General features: G+C 45.5%; 1 protein-coding gene and 1 long non-coding RNA gene across 20 annotated transcripts in view; one reads left to right on the forward strand and one right to left on the reverse strand.

Annotated features, from left to right (window-relative positions):
• Window positions 1-27,407, forward strand: part of LOC123352512 (collagen alpha-1(XXVII) chain B-like) — a 287,024-nt gene that overhangs the window by 226,648 nt on the left and 32,969 nt on the right. For all 17 annotated transcript variants that reach the window (XM_044992754.1, XM_044992742.1, XM_044992753.1 and 14 more), the window contains 7 exons: window positions 603-656; window positions 2,067-2,120; window positions 5,784-5,891; window positions 22,858-22,911; window positions 23,017-23,124; window positions 26,657-26,710; window positions 27,039-27,092. In XM_044992754.1, coding sequence (XP_044848689.1) covers window positions 603-656; window positions 2,067-2,120; window positions 5,784-5,891; window positions 22,858-22,911; window positions 23,017-23,124; window positions 26,657-26,710; window positions 27,039-27,092 — 486 coding nt within the window. The remainder of the gene's footprint in view (window positions 1-602; window positions 657-2,066; window positions 2,121-5,783; window positions 5,892-22,857; window positions 22,912-23,016; window positions 23,125-26,656; window positions 26,711-27,038; window positions 27,093-27,407) is intronic.
• The window catches only part of LOC123352516, a 60,902-nt gene continuing 51,225 nt past the window's right edge, over window positions 17,731-27,407 (reverse strand). For all 3 annotated transcript variants that reach the window (XR_006574198.1, XR_006574199.1, XR_006574200.1), the window contains exon 6: window positions 17,731-18,248. This is a non-coding gene — a long non-coding RNA (uncharacterized LOC123352516). The remainder of the gene's footprint in view (window positions 18,249-27,407) is intronic.

Consider the following 27,407-nt stretch of genomic DNA (forward strand, 5'->3'; position numbering starts at 1 on the left):
ATACTTAGCACTTCACCAACATATATCAACATAACTGCCAGCTCCAATACTATGTCCAGTTCGCTCCTTTCTATGCTGTCCATAATCTAGATATTGCTCAGCACCCCTCACTCATGCCAAAGATCATACTGCTGTTTGCTGGGACGTGTCCGCTCTCCTCCTCATCCCTCCAGCTACACATTTGTTATGAGCACTACTATGTCCTGGGTCCTGGTGGTGTTGCTTTCCCGATGAGATAGCATGAAATCATTTCCTGCTGTAAGGTTCACGGCTAATTCCCTTTGGCTCAGTCTTTGCAAGCATCCACCACTGATTTTTGACACCTGCAAGTTACTGCTGATTCTTTGGCCTATTGCATATCAGTCAGATTCGCCCCGTAAGGTGCATGCCCTCTTAGAGCTTGCTGTTGGGGTGATGCTGGGTACCTGATTAATCTCTGGGTGCGAGGATGGTTCTGAGACAGACATCCATGTTTGAACAGGGCCAGATAAAGGAAGAATCAAAATGCAGGAAGAAATGAGGGGGAGAGGGAGGGAGAAATCATTTTCATCCTATGCATTGAACACTGTCACCAGCTTGAGTCTGTGCCTCTGTGTTTTTAGGGTGATCTTGGACAGCTGGGAGTCCCAGGAGAACAAGGCCTCATTGGTCAAAGAGTAAGTAGAGTTAATTTCATATTGGAGTCCTCTTCGTTACATGTATATGGATGGCTAAGCAGATAAATTGTGGCTTCTCGACCTAACTGGGTGTATAAATGGACAATGCACTGCTCCCTCAGCATGGAGAGGGTAAACTTTCAGCCTTCGGAAGGGCCATTGTGTATCTGCAGTGACTGAGCGGATAGCAGCCTGGGGCAGCCGATCATGGATTCGGGTCTTACCCTGGGACTTGTGAGCCCGTGGACGTGTGGTCGTGGCATGGCAGGAGGGTGAATGTGGTACTGTAAAAGGAAGGATAGCACTGGGGTTAAGGCACTATCCTGGGACTCAGGAGCTCTGGGTTCAATTCCCAGCTTGGCTATGGACTTAGTTGGGTATTTAATCCTTCTGTGTCTCAGATCCTGGTCTGCAAAATGGGGGAATTACTAACCTCCCTTCCAGGGGTGTTGTGAGCATAAGTTCATCAGTGTGCATGAGTTACTCTGATACCACAGTGACAGGGGCTGGATAAGGACTGAGATCAGTTGCCTGTTTGAGAGATGTCCAGATGAAACTGAAAGATCACAAAGGACTTTTTTTTTTATTAGGTAGAGGATTAGCCCAATATCCTGGCCATTTAGTCTCACAATAAAACCAGATAGCTGCATGTGAGCTACCAATGAGCCCCACTTGCCCACAGGGTGACGACACAACTGGATATGCTACTTTGCGAAGTGCTTTAAAGTTCCTTTCAGTATGAATATGAAAGTGGCTGTGTAAAAACAAGCCTATTCTGTTCACAAGTTCTTCACGACTTGGGTATGTGTAACCTAGAAGTGGCAGGAAAGGACTCTCGCTGAAGGCCAGCATTAACAAGGAAAACACTGGGTACAGTATGCGTAAGTGGGGAGGGAGCCAGAGCTGGGATGAATGCAGAGATTGAACCAGAAGCGTGTTTCTTGTCCCTTGATCTCCAGACTGAGGTCAGTTGTTAGAGCAATATGGAGACGCCCAAGGTTGCATGAACACAGAGACTGAATTCCCTGCTCCGCCCAGGGGAGAGAGGATTTCCCGTGGGTCAGAGTTGGGGACTGTTGAAGGAAAGCCTGGAACAGAATGAAGAAAGGAGCTGTTCTCTCACTCCAGTGGGGGCTTGTTCCTCTTGATCAATTTTGAGATACCAAGCAGGATGGGGCAACTTCATAGCCTAGTCCTAAAAGACGGTGATATAAACAAAGCATCTTGGCCCACGTGTGGCAGTATAGATCTCCACCCTACACCAAGAATATCAGGACTGGAAACCCTCAACATTCAGCTCACATTGTTGCAAGGGGAAATCACTCCTCCTCTGAAGGGTGTTGGCTGCAAAAAGCATGAGAAAAGGGGAAGAGACTGTCCTAAGTCTGTGTGTCTCTCTCTCTCTTGCAGGGAGAGCCAGGCCTGGTAGGGGACAGCGGCCCATTTGGGCCAGACGGAGCTAAGGTAAAGGTTCTGTGTGGGGTTTTGTTGGGTAGGTTTTCTTCTCACAAATTTAGCCACTTTCAGACCATGCTCCTCTGCAGACAGGCAAGAGAAGCAAGTGTTGTCACACAAGCTACCCTGGTCATCTGACCCCAGACCCCTTTCCTGTCCCCTATGTTCAACAATCCTCTGCCCTACCCCACACAGTGGCTACAGTAGGAGGAACAATCCCAGCATTACCCTGGGGGTTCCCAGGCAGTATCTCTCATCTCGGAGCTTGTCACTGTATCTCCGCAATCAGCTGCCTTTCTCCCAGACTGCGTATCTGTTCAGCTGGTAGTGGGAACTAGTTCCCAATGCCACGTGCACTCCAGGCTCTGTTTATCCTGGAAGCTGTAAGGATCACCTCTGTAGATGCTTTTAGCCAAGCTTGAGACTAACCAGGGCTTCTTGCAGCACATTAACTACATGATAGCATAATGCTCCGCTGTCTAACTAGGCTTTTCTATATTGTGGCCTCTTTTCATCCACCCCATGTGGGGTGGTAAACAGACTCCACAACATTTCTGGCTCCCACCAGCTCCTTCCATCCCGCCCTCTCCCTTTCTGCACAGACTTACCTGCAATCCAGACTGTGGGGCGTAAACCACACCTTCTTCCCTTGCCATCCAACCTGAGGTGGGAAGAAATGTAGAGATTTTTTATTTCTTCCGTTAGAGATGCCGTCTTGAGCCAGAAGTCAACTGGGTCTTGAAAAAACCTTTTATGCTTCTTGTTTGGTCAAAGATTCCAATAGCTCCACAGCAGTCTTAGGAGTCTTCCAGGGCATCTCCTTTGCCTCCTTTAAATCCCCACGTGCTCTTGCGTAAGCAATCCTTAAACCTGCATCCTTCACTGCCCCTTTCAAGTGGATGCTTCATAGAATCATAGACTTTAAGGTCAGAAGGGATCATTATGATCAACCATCAGACCATCATAGTGTTTCTCTGGCATCTAGTTTTTCTTCCCCATTGATATAGTTTTCATTTAACCCTTCCTGAACTATGGTAGCATTTGTGTCGTACACACTAATACAATGGCTCTTTGTCCCCTTCCAGTGGCTAGGACACATAAAGAGGTTTATGAGTCTGCTGAATTACTGATCCTTTAGCTTAAGCAGTAGAGGCTCTGCTCTTAGCTCAAGAGATCCCAGGTTCAATCCCCAGAAATGTACTAACCTGGAGCATCATTACAATAGGATTGGGGTCCCATTGGGGACTGGGTGCTCTCACAAACACGCATTTAAAGAACTGCCCTGCAAAACTATTTACGACGTTTATCCTAACTGCAGGCAAGAACCTGAGAATCCCCCACAGAGTAATTTAGATCTGTGCAATGTTCAGTGCTTTTAATCTTAAACACCTCCGTGCTAACACTGTTGTCTCTACAGCCTGAACAAAGCACTTACAGCTGGACAGTGGGTGTGGGTGACATTTTTCCCTGTACTCTTTCTTGCTGTATTATACATTGTATCTGACCACACATCTGCCTCACACCAAATCGTTCCCTTCTTGACTCCTTTTCTATAATTTTTCCTTTCAATCCTGCAAGGTTCTTTGCTTCCTCTTGTTCACACAATGTCCCCTTTACTCTCAACAATAGCATCTCCATGGGGAACAGGTTCAACACTTGCTTTTTTCTGCTAGTGGGTTTCTTCACATCTCTTGTTGCTGGGGCAAAGCCCATAATCAGTCAGTCTGCCAGTGCTCTCTTCTGTCCAAAAATATGTCTTCCACATCTATGAATCCTAAGTGACAATGAAAGCTCCTTCCCTAGTTCCAGCTCTTTCCCCCTCTCTAGAAATGGAGCTACTGGCAGCCAACAGCATTTTAAGCACCATTATATGGCCAGATTTTATCAGATCTACCTGGCATGGCATTTAAAACACTACCTGCTACAGGTGCCTTACGTGAACTAGGGCTCTAAGTACTGCAACCATTGGTAGAGCTGAACTTGCAGTAGCAAAACTTGGAATGGTATCCCTAGCCTCTGTTTGCCAGAAGCTGGGATTGGGTGACAGGGCATGGGATGATAACCTGTCTGTTCATTCCCTTTGGAGCACCTGCCATTGGCCACTGTTAGAGGCCAGGATACTGGGCTTGATGGACCTTTGGTCTGACCCAGTATGGCCATTCTTATGTTCTTATGATTGGGATAAAGTCTACTATAGGAAAAGCCTAATAGCATAAAGTTATCTCTCTTTTTTGGCATCCCCTTTTGGTTCTTCAGTTACACAGCAATCAATTGTACAGTTTACCTAATGAAAACAGCAAGCCAGAAGGACTGATTTTTCAAGACCAAACCTGTATAAAGCCTTGTTTACAAGAAATCCTTCAGGTTTCAAATCTCTAGCTGCATTCTTGATGAACCTCAGGAACTTCTTACAGATTTCTATGAAGGTTCCGTTCTTCTTCAAAAACTGGTGGTCAACAGCTTATTTTGTTTGTTTCAGTTTCTACAGATTCAATTTTTCCTTCCTTACAGATTTTCACCAGTCTGAAATTCCACAGGCAGATCTACAATTGTCCCAAAGCCCTCAACAGCCTCACAGCCCATATCACTATTTGCGAGTCCAGTAACAAGTCCCCCCGCCCCTTCATTTCCTGGCGGGACCCCCAAATCCTTATTCTTTGTTGCATTGCGTCGTTTCTCTTGCTGTTCCAAATCTGCAACCTTACCTTTGGATTGCAATCCCGATTTCTATCCTTGTATAGCTTGTCCGTCTGCACAGGCCAACAGTTTCATGCCACAGAAAGTAAAACTGGCCAATCCCACAACAGAGTCTTGCGGTTTATTGCTTCATTCTAGTTAAAATATTTGCTGTGCTTCATTATTTTTGTTTATCATTGGATGTCAGATCAAACAGTCCTTCCTTATATGATTTTCTCGTGCCATCACTTGCTGCTTCATCTCCAAGTGGTCTTGAACACTTCCAGTTCCTCCCAACCCAAATGTTTCTCTGGATAATGGAACTGTTGCTATTCATTGCACAAATATTTGTTTAACCACAAAATGTAATAGGCATGATTCTGCTTTTACTAATGCAAGTGTAAATCAGGAGCAACTCTACCAAGGTTAGTTGGGTTACATGAGTGTAAAACTGCTGTGAGAGCGGAATTGGGCCCTTTTTATTGTGCGTATAAAATACTATGCACCAATTGTGAGAATGGCAACTCGATGCAAGTTTTTGCATCTAGCGCTATAACTGCTGATCTTTCATGGGGGTACGATGCTGCTGCTCTGCAGTGTGTTAATTCGGGGTCTGGGGTGCTTCCCACAGCGTCTTTTGACAAAATATCCCTTCTGGGGCTTATAGATGAGTCAAAAGACTCTCTCGTTCAGATCTCAGCTGCCTGCCTCGTATCCTTATCCCAGACCCAGGAGTTTCCATGTGGGAGATTCCTGCTCAGTTCATTGTGGGAGAAGCAAAAAGTTCAAACCTTGTGGCTGAGGTCCTATCTCTCTGGCTAAGGGAGTTTTTTTAAAATAACCTATTGCATTAAATGTCAAGTACTTTATGACTCAGCTTCCTTCTGTCTTTTTGCTTTCAGCCTCTGATCCTCTCTCTTTCTTTCTTCAAGAGTCATACACAATGATCTATGCTTTGTTGGTACTGAAAAGCAAACATGCTCCACTCTTCTGCAGGGAGACAAAGGAGAGCAAGGCCCAGAAGGAGAGAGAGGAGAAAAAGGCACCGAAGGATTGAAGGGAAAAGAAGGGCCTCCTGGATATCCCGGAATCACAGGTGTCCGAGTGAGTTTGAGAAACCAGTTTGCCTGTCTTTGTCTGCCTGCCTGTCCTTGTGTTTCTTTCTGACAAGGTGATTAATGTTCCTCCCCAACAAATTGTGCTTGGTTCAATTGGTACATCTCAAGTAGTGAATTGTCCTTGGAATAAGTATTAGGCCAGCAGTCATTTCCGCACACTGGTGATATGTTTTCTCTTGTGATGGGTTTTGAATCTGCAATAATGTCCCTTTCCAAACTGAGTGGTGAAAGGCATTTGTGCAGGCAATCACTCTAAACATTTGCGCATGAAATGGTCATCAGTGGGGACTGAACCCAGGACCTGCCAGCACTACGAATATGATCCTCTATAACTTGAGCTAAAGACCTGAAATCGGTGGGAGGCTATTCAATGGGATTTGGGATGAGGCTGTATCTGACAACATGTCCTTTGTGGATCAGATTGTGTGTGGGATCAGATATATAGTGTGCACTAAGCAGTAGGTTACAAATGTACACGTTTAAGGGACAATCCTCTCTTCTGATAACCAGGAGCAGATCACTGCTGATTTCTTAGAATCAGCTACCGCGCTTGCATTGTAGGTAATCTGAAAAGACAGGCTTCGGGGGGGCTCGTAATCAAGAGGGCAAGAGAAAACCCACATTGTGTGTTTTCAGGCCTCTGCTTTTTTAAGCCCAGCAGGAAATAACCACTGGCTTTCTTTTAGAAAGACAACTATGAGGAGTGTCCTATCTTCATAGCCTGAAGGTGATAGTCAATTGCTGTAGATGCAGTACAATTGCAACAGGACACAGCTCACACATTGCACCAAAGTCTATCAACAGCAAAGGAGCTATGACTGGAATTTCATCATAATATGCTAAATTAGTATCTAGAAAGGATCAAGCACCATTTGAGAAGAAAGTTGCCATGGAGTGTAATGGAATTTTCTATGGAACGTCCCATTGTCACTGTTTAGGGAAGGAAGTTTCCTTAAATATAAGGTGACCCAAAACTCTTAAAGTGTGTTAATAATGCAACTCCGGCACACGGGAGGAGTTAGGTCAATGGCTAGGGTGCTAGCCTGGGATTTGCAACCCAGGGTCTGGGTTCTCTGCTCTGTCATAGACTTTCTGTTTGACTGTGAGCAAGTTAATCAGCATATGTCTACACTCCAAAAAAAGAAAAAAAATCCTGCAGCAGCGAGTCGGGTCAACTGACCCAGGCTTGTGGGGCTTGCACTATGGGGCTAATAGCAGTAGCTTTGATATTCCTTTTCGGGTTGGAGCCTGGGCTCTGAGATGCCTCCCTTGCCAGATTTCAGAAACCCAGCATTAAACAGCTCAGAGGCTGCATGTTGGTCTCAGCTGATTTGTAACTGAAATCAGACCCTCTTGTTTAAAATGCAAAGGGGGGTTTGTCAACCAGACTAATAGTTAGAGTGAACTTTTCAGAGATCAAAGTCCTTTTGCGGAGCAGCAACTTCTGAATTATCTTTCCTTAAAAAGAGAGCCCAGCCCTTCTCAGTAATACTGTCGTTCCCAGTTGGTGTCTCTTGCTTAAACATAATGTAAATCTGGCTCTTTATGCGGCCAGAAAGTATATTTCATGGTGTTGGATCCATCACTCACCACGCCTCTCTACTGAGCTGGGACTCCTGTAGGTATGTGATCATGTTCTTAGCTGTGGAAAGAATTGAGGGCTGAGTATCTGAAGACTGTTCCTGTAATCCCTCCATAAGAGGATAGGAGGAAACTGTGGAGTCAGGTATCTATGATCTTGGATGGCTGCTAACTTAACAGCTGTTGAAACGTGTTCTCCTTTCTCCTTCTATGTTTGAGGCGGGCTAAGAGAGCAGCAGGAAGCGGATTGTTGCAGGGGGGTTGGAGGGTGGGGAAGGAAAGCAGGAATAGCCTGGATTTATGTTAATAGTTTGTATTGAGGTTGGGGGTTGGGCATTGTGTTGACTGGAAACTAGAAATATTGGCTTAATACCATGTTGTTATACAGCACCATAAATATGCTGGATGCTTTACAGAAAAATAAGCCCACAGCCCTGCCCCAAAGAGCTTGCAGTCTAAACCCCTGATCTACAACAGATCCCTGCATCCACACTGAGCTCACTGCAGGAGTGGGTCCTGTGGGCTCCATCCTATGACCCCTGACTCATCTGAGTAGTCTCAGGGCCAGGGTACTGTAAATCCACTGGCTACTAAGTTAAGACACAACCTGACAAGGGATGGTAAAAAATATTGCAGCACCCTTTGCAGCTGTGTGCAGGCACTGCTTATTGTTTAACTTTGCTTATTGCCTGCTGTGCTCTGTATTTTTGGCAGGTTTACTTTGTTTATATTGTGCATGCTTAAGAACCAACAAAAAATCACACAGGCTGTGTTAAGTTCTGCAGTATAACATATAGAATATAGCAGATTCCAGAGCTTGTTTTTTGCCAAGTTGTGCCTGGGAACATGGTGCCTTTTTCTGTTTGTTTGGGGAGAGGGGTTTGGTTGGTTGTGGGTTTGGGGGTTTTGTTGTTGTTGTTTTAAGTCTGATACTGCCAAAATGCCTGCTCAGGATCACTTTCTTTTGATTTTTTTATTAAGAACATTATATTGCCTTCTAATATATTTAATACACATTTCTGATAGCCTGATCTTTTAAAACCACATGGCTTTGTAACCAGCCCAAAATATGAAATCTCTTTGCCAGAATCTTAGCCCTTTCTGATTGCATAGGCTGATATTCCTGCACCCAGTGGGGTAAGGTTAAAAATGGAGGTTCTCTGATGGACAGGAGAGCAGTTTTTCTTTTGCAACTTTATGTGCAAGCCTTTTGTATTAACTTCCCACACAGAAAATGTATAGATACTATTAAGAGCCTCCTCAGCTCTCTGCCAAAATACCGTTTACAGAGCCAGAAATGTAAGTCACCAGAGAGAACTGTGGTCCAACTTCAAATCCTCTGCTTGAAAGGGGGAAAAATAAACAAATCGCCTTCCACTGGGGGGAGATGTGACAAAAGCCACCTCAGCCACAGCCAGCTCAAAAATAGTGGAATCAAAAGGACATTTGAAGGTTCTTATATAAAACCAATGAAAATTCCATCAGGAAAAGGTAACATAGGGGCAAATCCCAAGTCCTGGCTCAGGCAAATGGTCCCTGACAATTCCTTGAGAATTTTGCCTGCCCAAGGACTGGATAAAAATTGAGTGAGATCCTCAAGATCTGGCCCATCTGCAGCATCATTTCATCCATATTCATCAAATAAGCTTCCCGGGTGAGGTGGGGGGAGACAATGTGTGTAATATACACACATCTATACATAATATGTGTGGTGTATTGTATAAACATATTGCAGGGGGCGGGTATGTTGCATGTATGAAGAGTGTGTATACATAACACACATGCACAAACACCCTTATGTGCATATAATATATGGTATGTATTGTATATGTACAGTGGGTATCCCAATTAATGTTCTAGATGTATGTTGTTATGTTAAACAGATCTTCATCCATAGCTGCTGCATCTTCAGCAGGATTCTACTGGGTTGTCAGGCAGTTGTCCCAACAATGTTTCAGCTCCATTGCAGTTCATACCTTTCATCCACAGTCTCCCATTTGGCCAGATTGAGAACGGTAGCTTCAGCACCAACGGTTACAAAAACTCTCAACAATCCTGGGTTTCATTTAGACAAATGAGGAGTTTTTCACTCCCCTTTCTCTTAACAAAAGAGATTCAGGAAACAATTAGGATCGGACCCTTACTCGTGTTACCTGTGCCAGAAACTTCAGACACAGCTGGGACTGGGCACTCTTTAAACTTTTTCTGATATTAGCGGTGGTTGGTTCAGCTGTAATGTAACTAAGTGACATAACCCATCAGTAGCTCCTGTTTCCAGATAACTTTCTTTCAGATGATCAGTACATATATTTTGATTTTTAGCTGGATTTGTAAAAGAACTCAACATTTCTATTTAACGAGCATTCTCAAGCAAATTTAGAAAATAAGGTTACTCACTGTTATCAGTGATCTGTTCTTGATTTGTTTATTTTTAACCCATATTAAAAAGTTTGTGCATGAATTCAGCCTTCCTCCCCACACATGCTGTTTTGCACGTGGCCTCAATCCTGATCCCAGAGGGACCACATACAGGGTTGAAAAAAGGATGTTGGTCTCTATGGGCCATGCAGTCCTCAGCCTCCCAGCTAAGATTGCAAACAAAGGGGATCCCTGAAGGTCAACCATGACGGTGAGTTCATAGATTTTAAGGCCAGAAGGAATCATTAGAGCACCTAGTGTGATCTGCTGCATAACACAGGTCATAGGCTTTCATCCAGTAATTCCTGCATCAAGCTCATGTCTTCTGATTGATCTAGGGGTTCTCAACCATTTTCTTTCGGAGCCTGCTATATGCTATATATGCTATAAAAACTCCACAACCGAGTGGGGGGTGGGACGGGGACTCTGGGCTTCAGCTGCAGGGGGGGCTTAGGAGCCCTGAGGGTTGGGGGCTCAAGACTTCTGCCCCATGGAACTGAGGGGGGATTGAGGCTTCTGCCCCATGAGGCGGCGTCTGCCGGGACTTGGGGGCTCTGGATTCGGGGCTTCAGCCCTGCAGGAGTGCCAGGGCTTGGGATTCCAAGCTTCAGCTGCCGGGCTCGGGGCTCCTAGTGGCTCTGCTTGGCAGAGCCACTGAAAAATGGCTCACAGACCCCCAGTTGAGAATCACTGATCTAGTGTATTTTTTTAGAAAGTATCAGAGGGGTAGTCGTGTTAGTCTGGATTTGTAAAGAGCGACAGAGTGTCCTGTGGCACCTTATAGACTAACAGACGTATTGGAGCATGAGCTTTCATGGGTGACTACCCACTTCATCTGACGAAGTGGGTAGTCACCCACAAAAGCTTATGCTCCATGCTCCAATACGTCTGTTAGTCTATAAGGTGCCACAGCACTCTCTGTCGCTCTTTATAGAAAAACATCCAATCTTGATTTAAAGTTATTGTGTGGTGGACATTTATCCATTGGGAGCTGGACTGAGATGTCCCAAATTCATCTCAGGGAAGTCAAGTAACACCTTCCAGATATTAATAGCTTTTGGTCAGTTCATACTTTTTCAACATTATCTGTGTCCCCTGCCCACCAAAGGGATTATAGATGAGATGTATTCCACCTTCCATGGCACTAACTTATCAGGTACCCTGCTTTATTGTAATGTCACCACCTACCCTTTCAGCCATTCCACCCAATTTTAGCCTTTCCTGGGACTGTATAAATAATGAACAAGTCAAGAAAAAATGAGAGATGGGTGATAACATGACCCTGGGGACGCCAGCCACCTTCCACATGAGTCCGTTTTCTTTCTTTAACTCTGCCTTGCTTTGTTTTTTCTGGATTTGTCAGGGGCTTGTTTTAGCAGTTTGCCTGTCTGAGCCTGTATTGCATTATGTCTGTTTTGGGTAGGAGGAGGAGGATTTTCACATAAATGAGGTCTGGATAATTAAGGATGGTCAGCACTTGTGTTCATGTCCTTGGTGTAACATCGTAGACACCTTTATACTAATTCTCAGGCTGCAGGCTGGGAAAGAAGGCCAATCAGCATCACTATAAAGGTAACAGTACCACGGCTGTTGTGTTGCATGGCTGCAGTCTGGGCTCCAAGCGGCCCAACTGGGGCCATGTAGTGGCCTTTCATTGCTGAAATCGCAGGTGAAAGGAGTGGGTGGAGTCTCAGTCTGGTGACTTGGGGAAGTTTGTCCACATCTCCAAACCAGTGGATATCAGCAAGCAATCCTGGCTGCTGAGACAAGCCAAGCGTTGTGCTGAGCCCCAGACAGCTGTGGCTGGTAGAAGGGCTTCAGGCAGTTGGAGGGGTGATGTTCATGCATCACTTGTCAGTTGGCCATTTTGTCCAATGAACTTCGGCTGCTACCAAAATCCCCGTCAGCTCCCTCCCTGGTACAGTCAGCCAGTTTGCTCCACTCCTCCCATTGATAGGGCTAGGCCAGCCAGCTCCACCCCCACTTCTCTGGCAGTCTCCAAGTCTGATCCTTTCCTCCCTGGCAGCCCCAGCTGCTTCCCCACTCCAGACTTCCTCCCAGCAACCTTCCAGCTTCCCTCTTCCAAAGGCCCCAGCTCCCACCCCAGCAATTCTGCAGCTTTGTGTAGCACCAGGACTGTGAAGGATTGTACTACTGCACCCAGCAAGAAATCCCACCTGGCATCCCCCTGCAGATAGGGCACTTGTTTCTTTGCAATATTAGCTGGAGACGGTTAGTCCCTAGCACATTGAAACACAACCAAAAGCAGCATCCAATGTACTCCTCTTAACTTAGATTTAGAAATTCAGGCAGGCTTGCCCACTTCCCCTTGCCCTTGCTCTCTCACTCATGTCAGTTTCTCCATAGTGGGACCCCAGGCTGGTTTCTTATTTCCTCTATTGGGGTCCTACTGGTTTTTGCTGACCTCACTGTAATGAGACTGACTCCTTTCTGGACTCAGTGATTTAACTCATGGCTCATCAATCATTCGGCTTAGTGAGATCCCTGGCTTGTTTGAGCTGCAAGAAACTGACACTGTATCTCTGTTCTCACACAGTTCATTAGACTTTGAACCTCTGCAGTTCAAAGGGTGGCTAGAGATGAGGGTCCCTGGTGACTGGTCCAAGTACAGTGATCAGGCTCTCTGAGCAGAGCAGATGCTGCAGGAATAGGGTCCAGAGTCGTTGTGTTCGATGCGCGAGTGAGGTAGGGAGAGAGCATCTCGGCAGCTAACAGAGAGGTAGGAGGATGGCATCGCACTGGGTTGAGGCACTTTGGTTGTCACTGCAAGAGGAGGGATGTGGTTTGCTGGTGTTTAGGGCAAGTTCACCTGCCATCTGTACATCTCAATTCCTGGAGCAGGGAATGACACTGCCCAGAGGGTAATGTGCAGTTCATCAGAATCCCTGCGGCTTGTTCAGTCCTTTTCCTTGTAACTGAGGATGGTCTGAACCAAAGGTTGAAGTCACCATTATATAACCAGGAACAGCAGCAGCTTGCCAGGTGTCGGACATGAGCAGCCAGCAGCTGAGGGCAACCCATCTCCTCTAATATGTTCCTATTTAACCTCCTCTCTTTTCATTCTACGAAGAATCCAGCATTTCAGCCTCTTCCCTCTGAGAACAGCTAATCAGCTTGTGGCTGTGTGGAAGGGCCAAGCCAACTGGCAGGAGCCTGGTAGTGGATTTCCAGCTGCTCTCCAGCGCTGAGCACTGTGGTTTTCGTAATGTGCTGGTCTTTGTACAAGTTGGATATCTGATACCAGGGGTTTTACAGTTCCAGGAAAGTAATTATAGAGCCCATAGGTAATGAAATACAACATGATCTGAAACAAGAAAATCCCTCGTTTTATGGCAAGACTGGGAGCTAAATCCTCACTTTTATATATATATCTTCACATTGAACCTGAAATCACATCTGCGGTGTCATTTGCAGCCCACATCTGGGGTCAGAACGCACTTGAGCCAGACCCTCAGCTGGTGTAAATCAGCATAGCACCATTACACCAGCTGAAAATCTGGCTCTGTACATCTTTGCTGCTGCTTATCAGCATGGCACAGGGCATCTGCACAGCTGAGCAGACCAGAGCCACTCTAAGTACTGACAAATAGCTCTTTTTAGTTACTATAATAGCATGACAAGGCCCAAGAGCCATCCAGGCATTCCAGAAACCGGGCACCTACCTCTCCCTGGCTAGACTTGGCACAAGTGTGTAGGACAGAGTAACAAACCGGGGCTGGGGATTGAAGGTATGATCAGTTTCTTGGTGGGAATACAGCAAACTCAACCCATTGCGGAGGGACAATGGAAAACCTACGCCCCGCTTAAGTCTTCTTTTGTAGCTTTAAGTGGGATTTAAATGGTGCATTGGTTTTGTTCCCAGCCTTCTGCATGGGGCTGAATTTCACTCTATAAGGATAGCCATTTGATCATCAGAAAGAGACAGATCTTTGAGCAGCAAGAGCTCATGCTGAGGGGGTTTGTCCCAAGATGAGGCTATTTTTCTGCTTATTTACTGGGTGTGTTAAACCATCTTGGTATCTTGTATCCATCAACTTCACACCCTCCAGAATAAAACCCCATGGAATAGACCTTGCTGGCTGAGACAGATTTTCCACTTCTAAGCCACAGATTCACTCCAGCACGTTTACAGACTAGACAGGTGGCTGGTTTCTAATCTCTTTATGTTGATGTGAATCTGGGGTAACTCCTATCAAAGCCAATGCTCCACTGAAGCCAGCGGAGTTGTTCTGAGTCTCTGAGAGCTGAATTTACCCCGTAGCAGTTTCTTACATTGTTCTTTTCCATTTCCTGCCACTGGAAACATGACTGAAGAATTTTGTGCAACCATGTGCCTCCCTTTCTTGTCATCGAATATGTCTGTTCATTCTGGGCATAAGAAGTCAGTAAGAGCTGGCAGTGCCATATCGAGGAATGGCATTTGATTCACTGCAAATATCGAAGCTGCTTAAGAGCAATCCTACAGTCATTTCCACTTTAACTTGTGTCAATGCAAGGAGAACGTATGCATTTCTGGTAAGGCGTTAAGGACTGTCTCTCTTAAACCAGGTAGCTGTTAAACTGTCATCTATGGACCATCCACGGAGCCAGGGCCGGTGCAACCCATTAGGTGACCTAGGCGGTCGCCTAGGGCACTAACATTTGGGGGGCAGCATTTCGGGTCCTTCAGCAGCGACCACGGCAGCCGGATCTTCGGCCACCCCAGTCATCATCGGCATTTAGGTGGAGGGACCTGGGGCAGGGGGGTGCGGGGAGGACCGCCTGCAGCAAGTAAGGGGGCATGCAGCACGCAGGGGAACTGCTCCCCGCCCCAGCTCACCTCTGCTCCGCCTCCTCCCCTGAGCACACCACCCTGCTCTGCTTCTCTCCCTCCCAGGCTTGTGGCACCAAACAGCTGATTGGCACCAGAAGCCTGGGAGGCGGGAGAAGTGGAGCGGTGAGGGCATGCTCGGGGAGGAGGTGGAGCAGAGGTGAGCTGGGGCGGGGAGCTGCTGCACGGCTCCTTGGGGGGGGCTTCAGGGCGGAGCGGGGGGGCGGAGAGCTGCCACAGGGTTCGGGGGGGGGAGTGGTGCAAGGTGGAAGTTTCGCCTAGGGCACGAAACATCCTTGCACCCGCCCTGCACGGAGCCCTTACCGCAGGAAACATTTTGAGAACCATACAGTGAGGGATCGAAGCATTGGGAGGGAACTCTCTATTACCAACTGATCCACAAAATAGAAAACAGGGAGCACCATAGTGTAAAGGAGTACTGCTGAAACCACCACCTCCTTTAGACAGACTGCGGAGCAACTCACTCATGTCTAGCACTTTTCATCCATAGATTTCAAACCACTTTCCAAAGGCGGTCACTATCATATCCCCGTCTTAAAGATGGGGAAAGTGAGGCAAAGAGGGGAAGTGACTGCCACTAGTCTGCTCGGAGACCTTGGTCTCCTGAGTCCCAGTCAAGTACTCTATCCATTAGGTCAGACTGCCTCTTACGTGATATGCCTTGAAGCCTGTAAGTGTCATCACTGGATGGACACAAAGCACCAAATACTGCCCCAGTTCAGCAAAGACATTGGGAATTAAGTATATGCACTTAAATGCTTTGCTTTCAGTAGGGATGGTTTGCTGAACTGGGCCCATGCAGCTGCATCTTTAGGTGTGGTTGCAACTCACAGGCATCTCTCTCCCTCCCATTCTGCAAGCAGGGCTGCAACCCCCATGCAACTCCAAACTCTGCTGCAATGGCTCCTCTCTCAGTATTGCTGTAACAGCCAATGCATATCTTGACGCAACAGCTTGACCTCTGAACTGGAACTGTAAACAGTCATTTTTAATGAACGAGTGGGTGGGTTTTTTTGTGGAGGGGCTGTCTTGCTATTTTGGTATGTGTGACTCAGCCCATCAAATCTCCCTAGAGGAATCTAATGCCCTGCAAGCAGCAAGAGGCCTGTGATGATTCACAGAGTTTTCCTCCTCAGAAACCTGGAGCATTCCATCAGACACACATGGCTGCTGCTCACAAGGGGAGACTGCTCAGTGTTCTGCCGCAGAGAGGGGCTGATTGCCTCTTTCAATGAATTGGCCAGCTCTGCTTGGGCTTTTCCACTCTGAGAATCTTGCTCTGGGGGAGGAGGGCTGGTCCCAGCTGGTCTTCATTTACAGTTAATAGGAACTGAAAGGAGCCAGAATTTGAAATCAATCCTGTTTCCTTGGCACAGTCTCTTTCCTGACTCAGACTACGGAGACTCACTCTTTCTCTCTCTCCCTCTCATTACTCCAAGATTCCCACTCCTTATTGTGAGAGAGATTTCATTTCCCACCTCTACCACAACCTCAGGGCCTTCGTGTCCTTCCAAAGGAAGACTGTAACCCCTGCTGCTTGAAGGAATTTGACCTACACAGTTCTCACTGTAGAAAATGGGAGTCATGCTGCTAAAATGCTGTGTCTTGCCGTCCCCCACTTTTGAAATAAGAGCTAGTTTGTATGGTGGTTCTGGAGATCCCTTGTATGAAAGCTTCACAGTTGAGCACTTAGTGATGCTTTGCACTTCTCCAGCTCTTTCCATCCAGCTGTTGACAAATATTAATCATGTCTCACTAGCTACCACCCTGTGAAGTAGCCAAGCATCACTATCCCCATTTTACAGCTGGGGAAACAGAAGTACAGAGAAGAGAAGTGACTTGCCCAAGCTACGCAGCCAGTCAGTGACAGAACTCAGACTAGAACCCAGGAGTTCTGCTACAAGTCTCTAGCACTGACCAACAGGCCACGTTTTCTTTTTATGACCCACGCTGTTGACCATGTAGATGCTTCCACAATAAACTTCAGGAGTTACATGACAGCGCTCTCAGTATAGAAGACTATCTCCTGCATTATGTTCTCTGTGACCTGGACTCAGTATGTCAAGCTGTGGAAGTCAACTCAAGAGGATGCCAGAATGGCAGCTTTTAGCCACAGCCTCCAAGTTTGAGCTTTAGCTCTTTTTATAAGATTCCCCGATCGTATTTTTCATTTAATCTCATCTATCTGGCTCTACCAGTGCTCTTCACCATGGGCAACGAGTCTCTTGCTGCTTCTCAATAGTCACAAATTCAGCCCTCTGAACCTTAAAGAACAGTTGCTTCTTGTTTTCTTTCCCTATATCCAGCCATGAGCTGCTCCTCCTCCAAACCACTGCTAGACAGAGAGGGTTACAAAATGTGTTTCTTGTAAATCTGAAACATTTATGTCTTCAAGTGCCCAGCCCCAATAATCTCCTAATTTCCTGAATACTTGTGGACTGTCCTATATGGGGGGAAGGCTTCTCTCGATCAGTTTATTAAGTGAAGCTTCTCATATGGAGACCTTGCGGAGCAGTAGGAAATGATGGGGTGTTTTTTCATTTTCCTTTATGCAAACTGGCCGGCCAAGCCCTCTCACAACATTGGATGGGTCATATTATGCTACCCTTATTGCACCTTTGGTTTCTTTCCTACCCGTTACTTCCTCTGAATCCATCCCCAGTTCCACTGGCCCATACTCCCCGCTTCTCTCCTCACTCTTTCCATCTCCACCAATACACATTTTGAATACAGCAATCACATGCCTTCTCTTTAACTGACGCATTTCTAATCAGAGGGAGTGATTTAATGGCTTCCATTCAATGAAGCCCCAAAGGCACTGGAATTACATTGATACTCAGTCATATTCCTGAGCAGGTTAAAGAGCAGTATTGGATCAAAATTGTGTCCATGGGCTTTACTAGGGTACATCACCCTTATAAGACTGCTTTTCAGGACCAGAGATAATATCCTTACAGTGCTTTCTTCCATCGCTGTGTTACATCGCCAGATGCATATTTCCTAACTTTTCCGGAAGTGCTGAGTACATCCAGCTGCCATTTCAAATTGGGTCAATTGGGTCATATCTTCATCAACTTCAGTAGAGCCATGCTGATTAACATCACCTGAGAAGCTGACCCACCTATGATTATTCTAGAAGTGGAGGCAAATCTAACCCCAATATCTGAACTCCAGCACACCTTTGGGAAGTTAGGATCCAGACTGGAACTTCGCTGTCCAGGTCTATTTGGCCTTTAATCAGTTTTAGAGTCTCCCATTCTTGGTAGCAGATCTCCACTCACTTCTTTTAACATTTTAGTCTGCTGGGTTTTAGGGCTGTAATGTCGATCTCCATTGTGAATTATACAATGGGAGTGCATTTTCCTCTGCCCCCAAAAACTGACAGATAGTGGACTAAAAAGAGCTGTTGCATAGGCTGTGTTCTCTCTCCTTGTCTAAGGATTCTTGTACCTGAATGGACTTCAGTCATCCCCACACATTTCCAGATACAGCCTGAAAATTAAAAAGTTAAATTAAGTGAATCCCAATTTTTCCTTCAGCCACTCAATGTGTTAATTCATACATTAAGCCGTGTTATATACTTAAATGGGGGTAACAATGAAAGTTGCCATAGGCGCAAGAAGAGCTGAGTCGGGCTGAAAATTGTAGGAACAGCTGGTGCACGCAGTGTGGTGTTCTGTCTTTGTACAGTGTAGGGATTCATGGAACTGGGTGGGCGTTAGTTATCAACAAAAGTTTCCCGATACATAAGATAAGCAACTGCTTCAAGTATCCATATGGAGCATGGAAACTATGCAATAAAACAACTCATATGCTCTTGAAACAAAGAGGTGGGGAAACCTACTGAGAAAAGTGATGGAGTGAGACCAGATGAAGAAATGACTGGACTTGTATACATCTTGGGAAATTACATCCATGTTTAGAAAACTAACTTTAATGTAGCTAGTGAGAGCTCAGTCACTGTGAAGAGTGATGAGGGGAGAGGACTTTCTTAAGAGTGTAAGAAACCCTTGGGCTCTGAAGTACAAGGCAGTGGGATTGAATAGCTCAAGGCATTTTGGAAAAGAACAAAATGTTTCTGATGAGATGAAGGACTTTGGTATAAAGTCAGGAAGGAGGAGCCCTAGACAAGAATACCTGCTTCCGCCTGTTAAGCAAGGTGGAGTTATTGTGCTAGGGTGAAAGTCAGCCCTGTGCAGGGGGCCGGCACAAAACCGGTGTGCCACTTAAGCCCTCAGACTAGAAGCTGCAGTGGGACATAAGTGGTTTGTGGGCCTCTGCTGGGTGAATTCCAACCCTCGTCTATAGAATTGTGTGAGTGCCACCATCCTGGTGGTGTAGATATTTCACGTATTTTTTTTTTGCATCCCTTTCAAATTTTGCTCTATTTGCATTCCATGCAAGAAACATGACTCTTCATTGCCAAAGCCTTCAGCAGCTGAAAACACCCCCGTTTGCTGGAAAACTAGCCCCCCACCCCACCCTTTGAAAAATATCCCAGACCTTTAGGGGAAAGAATTGCAAAAATGGGCTCTTTCTCAAGTTTGTAATGACATTTTCAAATGAGCAAACCAACAGATTGTAATTTCTGCTTTTCTTAAGCAAATATTTTTGTGCACCTAACACTGAATGGCTTTAATTTAAAAATGCTCCTTTCACAATGTCTTATCACAAATACCATCATCTCCTAGAGGCACTGGCATGCTGCAATTTTTTTTACTGATCTGATAAAAGGTGCAGTGTATTAAAGGGATATTTCTATTTAGAAATAATCCCACTTGAAGAACAACAATTGGAAAGGGGATTTGTTTTTTCAACAAGATGATGACCAAAAGTACCCTTCAAAAAGCTTACAAACTTTCTCAAAAAATAAAACTCACCAAGTGTGTAGTGCCTTAGCCATCAGATTCAGCGGATTTGGATCCAGTAAAAAGACCTTGGAGTGAATTATTTTTATTTATGGGCTTCTCTATGGTGCCCATCACTGTAGTGTTTGCTCTAGAGATCAGTAGCTAAAAGCACAGGAACTGGCAAAAATCTACCATGCTGGAGACTCTGGGTGGGATTCTGGCACCTTTGAGTTCAGCAGAACCAGGATTTTACTCTCTGTTTTCTCACATGGACAGACAGACAAACTCTGATTGTTTCCCCCCAAAGGAAGCATATTGGAAACCTTCAGATAACTGAGAGCTCTGGTTTTGCTGAGCTCCACGGGGTTGCTTCAGGCAGGGCTGTGATTAAGCCTATACGTGGTAGTGGGGCTCACCACTTGCTCTTTCATGCTGTCACCTTGCACTCCAGAGTCTAAACTTACTTTTTGCTTTAAAATGAAAATTCCTGGCTCTTATGGTTAAGGAGAGAGCCTCTAAAAAGTGAACTAAGTGTAAAAACAACCAAGAGACATCTGCAGAACCAAAAACAATAACTGAGAGGTGTGAACTGCCCCTTTCATTTCAGCAGGGGCCAGCTCAGATACCCAATGATAATACTTTTACATGTCAGCCTTGTGGACAGTTTCACGGCTCATGGAAGAAAGAAAGAGAGAATAATGTATGAAGATCAGCACAGTCTCCTGTGGGTGACATCTGGCTCATTTTGGCACCATCAGTGAAGGGGCTTGGGTGATACTGCCACTTCTTTCCCTTTCCCAATTAAGAAAGAGTCCAGCCCGAGGAGTTTAGCAGATCCCATGGACATCTGAGCTCCACCTACCCATAGCTATCTCAGCATAGACTCTTAGGGTGGATGCAGCATACACCAACAGAAGGAGGAGTTTTGCTGATGTAAGAACACCGCCTCCTTGAACAACATTAGCTATGCCAACAGAAGTGTGGTTATATCAGCATAACTGCATCTACATTGGAGGTTTTGTCAGAGGAGAGGGGGTTCCCACTCCTGATCAACACAGTTATGCTGTATAAATTTGAAGTGGAGACCAGGCCTGAGGCACAAATAGATTGAGATGTGGCCTGATGTCACATATCAAGTTGGTAGCAGAACTGGGAATGGGTATTCAGGAGGCCCAACTCCCCATCTGTTGCTCTCACTACTAGAGTTTGTTGCCTCCACACTCAGGGGCACGGTGAAAGGATTCCTTTAGATTCCCATTAGAAATATGAATTGTGGGTGTACTGCAAGACTGGACTTGTGGTATTCAGCACTGATAAAGTGCAGCAGTAGTCCAACCTGCTGTCATACTTCTGGGACAACTGTCATTCTAGCTCATTGATCAGTGCATAGGCTTGGAGAGGTTCTGGCAAAAAAAAAAAAAACAACCCAACAACTGTGGAACAAAGAGGGGAGTTCCATGGGCTGGAGACAACAGGTAGAAGGAATCAAGTACTCTGGAGCAGAGACAATAACTTTATGGAGGATTAATAGCCCCTCTTTTCGGGATGCTCTTTTGAGATGTATGGCTCATGCAGAACAGAGTCGCTGTATTCAGGGAACAGAGTGCAATAGGTCTGAATTGCTCTTGGAGCAGAGACCTCTAAGGCACATGTGTCAGATCCAAGCTGAGAAACGCTGCATGTGACCAGGCCTGTTATGTGTTGTGAAATCCAATTGAACCAATCTGCTTCCACAGCGTCATTAGTGGTGAAACGCCGGAGAGCCCGCTAGTCTAATTCAGGAAGATGGACTGGTACATATATACTGATGAAAAGTTCAAGTTCCAATTGCCCAAATGTACAAACTTTTTTCTTTAGAGATTGTCCAGCTGCTGTTAATTCCTGTCAAATCCAGTCTATCACCTGGCCCGCAGCCACCGGCACTCCTACTAAAACCCTGAATCCCTGGGCTCCCGTTTTCCAGCTGATGAAAAGAAGCTGAGAGATGTCCCTGTAAAACTACTGCTGTCTCATTCCTTGTCTTTCACACATTCCATGCACTTCCAGAGCTATCCAGGGCACAGTATAGGGACCTAGAAGTCTGCTATATTTAACTACCTTTCACTTCCAGTGTCCGACTTCCCCCAGCCCAGTTTACCTGTGCTTTGTGTGCATGGATGGGTTGCAGGTCTTGTATGAGAGATTGAGAATAGGTGTAAACAGCAGTCCTATATCTGTGTGTCTTGCTGTCCATGGATTCCTCTGTATTTGTGCGTTTGAGTCTATTCCCATATACTGTACGTAGGTCTGTGTGTAATGGGGTCTGTTTTTATATATGTCTATGCATGTGAATTGTAGTAATAATAATACAAATAGATAAAATGTGTGTGTAATGAGCAGAAAGACACCTAACAAGTAAGTAGAAAATAAAACCAGTAATTGTCAATACACTTCCAGTCTAGTAGGGATGCTAGTTAGCTAAGCAGTGGCTTCAATACACAGCCACTTTCCAGAGCCATTATTCTAAACAGCACTTACAGAGTTATCCAAACCTATTTTAAATGTATTCACTGCTGGCGAAAGGTGCTTGATTGAGAGAGTGAATGTTCTCTCTATACATAGAACAAAGTACAGCAGGGCAACTTTCTCCACCAATGAACTGACAGGGGACACTACCAAGAGCGAGAGGACTGTACAGCCTCCATGTTTAGTCAGTCCTTGCTGTCTCTTCAAAGAGGCCCGTTAGGATGCCATATTTGGTGCCATGGGCACCTTTGCGCACAGAACTCCACTGTGCGCCAAATACTTCACATATGCTGACAAACAGTCATCAGATGATGGTTGTCAGTCTTCAGAGACCTAGTCTGTATATGACCTGTGACCTGACGGTTAAAAACTCTGCCTCTTCTTATACTTCCCCCCCTCCCCCCCCAGAGCTAGGCAGCCGCCTTGTCACAGAAATCCCTCCCTCACCAAGTGGTAGGTAAGCCTCAGTTTCATGTCAAAGGAGCCTCAGGAACAATCTTAACCTTGCTCCTGCTCTGCCATAGTGCTGATGAAGGGAGCTTATTTTGTCACACCTCATGGTCCGTTGGATTATTGCTTAAACATCCTTCCTGCGTCTCTGCTCCCATGGGACTAGGACTGGAGGGGTAAAAGGACGGTTACCTGGCACCATCGCCAGAGATGGGCTCCGGGGCACGCATGATGGTTGCTGGGTAGAACTTTTACTTGAGTCTCTCATGGTTCTTTGGGTTTCTCCACTCTCCTAGGGGCCAGAAGGGAAACCAGGCAAACAGGGAGAAAAGGGCAAAACCGGCCAGAAGGTAAGAGCCCATTGCCAGTGCTTCCTCCTTTTCATTCTCATCTCTTTGCTTCTTTAATGTTTGATTTCATTTTCTGTCAGTAATCTGTAAACGCCTCTTCCACAGGGCAGCAAGGGCTACCAGGGGCAGCTGGGCGAGACGGGCCCCCCGGGGAAGATGGGGACAAAAGGGACTCAAGGCCTGAAAGGATCCAGAGGTACCCTGGGACCTATGGTGAGAATAGACATGTGACATGCGGTAGGGTGTGCATGGAGGGGGCGGGGGCAGCTCTGGGCCTTGGGAGACAGAACAGAAGCACAGGGAGGAGGTGAGGCAGAGAGAGGGATTCAAATTTACATTATTTGACTTCTTTTTGATGGTTTAAATTAGAGCTGATCGAAAATTTTCTAGCAAAACTTTCCTTTGAAAACAGAAAATAGGTTTTGGTTTTTTTTCCCCCTAAATGAAATTTTTTACAAGGGAAGTTTTTGTTGGCTTGTTTATGCTAAAACAAAAATCAGATTTTTCTGTGAAAAACTAGAAAAAAATATATGGATAAGATGGGGGGAGGGCGTTGAGGGGGTTGCCTTTTCCTCCCATTTTTTCTCCTCCCCCCTTTCCAGTGGCAAATTATATTAGGGACAAAAAGGAGAGAGAAAAAGAGGAAGGTGGGGGTAAAAGGAAAAACTACAACATTTTCCATTATAAAATCTGGAAAAAATGGTTTTGGTTTTACATCAAAAAACTCAAAAATTTTCACAAGAATTTTTTTTTCAACATTTCCCATGGAAATATTTTTCTAACCAGCTCTAGTTTTAGCTGATCAATGATTTAAATAATTTTCTACTTTGCCACATGAGAAGGAATCTCTCAAGTTTTCATTGTGTCGATAGCAGATGCAGCCAGTTAAGGATGCATTGCAGTTTTATATTGGGAATATATTTCTGGAAAAGGGAATGAGTTGAGAAGCTATATTTGCTCAGAGCATTCCCTTTGAGACTGCATACTCATGGTGAGCCGCTTCCAAGTCAAACTGTTTTATTACATGGAACTGACTTGGACTTCTGCCCCAGCCATACACCCACTCTCGATCCACTATCTGGAACACTTGCAATTAGCACAGATAGAACATGATAAAGGTTTTGGGTGTGGTGCTGGGGTGAGGCTGGGAGAGAGAACAGCAGCCGTATGGTAGAAGGAGAAGAAAATTCAGTTGCCTTAAGATTGTCAGACCAAGGGATCCAAACAGTCGCAACAGGCAACAAATATTTCTTCATATATATCCAACCAGCAGGGTAACTATCGTGACTGAGTCATGGGCGGTCAGACCTAGTGGTCAGAGCAGGAGTCAGGCTGAGTCAGGTACCAGAGGGTCAGAGTCCGAGAGAGGCCCCAGGGCAAACCAGGAGTCAGGCGTCAGTAGGGAGCATTGTCCATTACTAGGAGATCAGAGCCTAAAGTAGGCTGGAGGGTAAACCAAGAGTCCTGCATCAGGAGGTAGGCACAGTCAGAAGCTGGAGTCTGGGATCTCTCACACACAGGGTCTAAAGCAGGACAGGCGGACAATCTGTATGGTGGTTTGGACAACTCCCTGTCATGGCTTCCTGTCTTAAGTACCAGTGCCAGCTAATCTGTGGGCTCTGAGGAGCAGCCACTCAGGTCCTGCTGGGTGGTACAGCCTCCTGGACCCAGCCTCACAGGGTCCTCCTGCAGGAACACCCCTAAGCCTCCTGTGGAGGTGTCAGTGGCCCAGAACCCCTATGGTTCCAGGCTGTAGTCCTGCAGGTTCTTATAGTAATTGCTTAAGTATCACTTGCCTCCTCTGATTTAATCTATAGACATACTGAAAAGACAGGAAGGAACCAGGAATTGCTGAGATGTTTCAGAACGGTAGCACTGAGTGACTGAGCAACAGAGATTCTGCTGTGGTTTTTAAGGCCTCCATTAAAAGTTATGGTCTTTCCAATAGATCCTCCCTGCAGACTGTTTTGGCAGAGTCTCCATGGATTATTTCTCAGGGAAGCAGATTAATGTCTGAGCAGCAGTCTATTGGACTGAGTGTATCTTTTCAATCTGTCCTTGAGGAAAGGGTTAAAAATATGATGAAAAAGTGGAAGATTTGGAAAGTCTAAAGAAACTTTTCAGTTTCTGACCAGCAAGGTGAGGTCCAGAACAGGTCGTGTGAGTGGATCCTGTGGGCAGAACTCTCCTCATGGCACACTCAAGCAGCTCCTTGGACTTGTATAGGACTCACATTGATGGACTCCAGGAGGAATTACTCAGACCTTTTGTGGGGAAACCCAACACCAGGTCTCTGAAGCAGGATACTGGAAGATCTCAAATGACTTCAAACAAGGAAAAGTCTTTTTTCCCTCAAAAACAAAGCACACTCCCATTCTGATAGATCACCAGAAAAATACTCAAATTCAGGAAGCCATCCTTTGCACTCTCTAGATTGATTATCTGCTTTCCCAGCCCATATCAGTGCATACCAGCACTTGAACTTCCAGCAGTAAAAGGGAAATGTTTAATGACCATATGATTTGTGCAATGGTTTCTAGTATCTGGAGTGACTACTACTTGCAACTCCTCCTGTGACCGAGAATTCTGTATTCTACCCACTGAGTAAATGAAGCATAGAAATTATTAGGGTATAAAATATAAAGCACCAGAAGGAGAAATGCTCCTGAGCTTCAGCAATTAAAATCCACTCCACTCACCACTGGCTAGAAAGGTAATAGGAGTTTGCCAGTATCTGCAGCTTAGTAGCGAAAGGCTTGCATCCAGCTTTAATCTGAAGATCAGGATTTGGAAACTCTCTTTAACCTTTTGTTCAGATTCCTAAAACATCAGCTCTTGCAACTCCCTAGTCAATTGCAGCTCAAAAGAGGACTCCTCAATGTCATCTTTGTTGCCAGGCCTGAGAACCACAAAAAACAAAAGAGGTCTTTGTATGTTTAAGGGTTCAGGCCTTCATCAGGACTGTCTCACTAAAAAAACTTCACTGAAGGAATATTCAGCAAAAAAAGACCCTGGATTAGAAGTTAGCAAGAGAGTCCAGAGGGGGCAGGTGAAGAGCAGAACATCAGCACAATGTTCACACATCACCCTTTGCTAGTTTTATTATGTATATATCCAAGGGTGCTGGAACAATTTGTATAGTGGGGGTGCTGAGAGCCAGACTGTAAACCCTGTGTATAATGGAGTCCACTTCAAGACAGCGGGTGTGGCAGCACCCCTAGTTCCAGTACCTATGTATATATCTAGCAATTAGCAAGGCATTATTCACATTGCGTTGTCTTGAGATTTTCCTCTATATGCCCAAATGATTTGGAGAGCACCTGATTCAGGCAAGAGTTTAATTTCCAGGATACGTTGGCATAAGAGGAAAGACCATGACTCTGCATTTTTAGCAGTTTATAGGAATCCAAAAATATGAGCCAGTTGCCAACTGGAAAAGAACTGATTCCTGGGATGTCAGTATTTCTGTAAATGAGCTGGGGACCTCATTGATAAACTCTTGGCAGAGACTTGGGCTGGAGGAGCTACCCTCCTATTGATTTGATAGGTGAGTGCAGAGAATACTTCAGGATGATGCTGCCATAAGGCTGCCTGGTTTGCCCAAAGAATAGATGGGAGCCTTTCAATTTAATCTCCCAAGCCTAAGGTTTGCCTGTCTTGAAAGTCCACTTTGCAGCATGTGGTTTCTGAAGACAATGACAGCAGGCTGTTCTAATGGCATTTTTCTGTGTGATTGCTTCCATAGGGTGCTCCAGGAAGGATGGGTGCTCAAGGGGAACCTGGCTTAATGGGTTATGAGGTAAGGCTGCTTTTTTTATGCTCATTCACCCATTTCCAAATCTAACAGAATAATTAGCCCAGGATGCAAAATTAACTATATTTATATTTCCATTTGGTTGGGATGATAGCTTAGGTTCTTTATTATTCTCAGTCTGAGCTGTGGAGAATTCTTCAGATCTGGTTTTCCTCCATCTTCCAGGCATGGATGATGTCACTGCTGATGCGTCTATATTTCTCTGAAGCCTGCACGTGCAATTCAGGTGTCTCTGTAGTCAGCAATACAGGATCCTATCACAGAAGTGACTCCATTTTTACAATCCTGTCATATGTTTTCTGTTCTCCCACAGGGGCATGCAGGACCGCCAGGTCCAATCGGACCACCAGGGCCAAAAGGTGAAAAGGTAAGGGCAGATTTCATGCAGTTTAGCTATCTCCTGATCTGCATATGCCAGTACTGCCCCTGCTCAGATAGCAGAACCCATTCCAACCGAAGCACCAGGGCACAGCTCCCATAGACCCATTCAAATAAACACTAGCACTTGTAATCCAACACAAAGATCATGTGAACAAGCACCATAGATATGCAGACGTGTGGCCTGGGAAACAGAAACTGTGACATCCTGTGCCAAAAACACAGGCTTCTACTGCTTGAGCTGAAAAAGACTCTTGATTTAACCATTGTCAATAATAGCAGTACTAGTTACATTGTATCCTCT

The sequence above is a fragment of the Mauremys mutica genome, chromosome 18 (assembly GCF_020497125.1).
Source record: "Mauremys mutica isolate MM-2020 ecotype Southern chromosome 18, ASM2049712v1, whole genome shotgun sequence".
Lineage (NCBI taxonomy): Eukaryota > Metazoa > Chordata > Testudines > Geoemydidae > Mauremys > Mauremys mutica.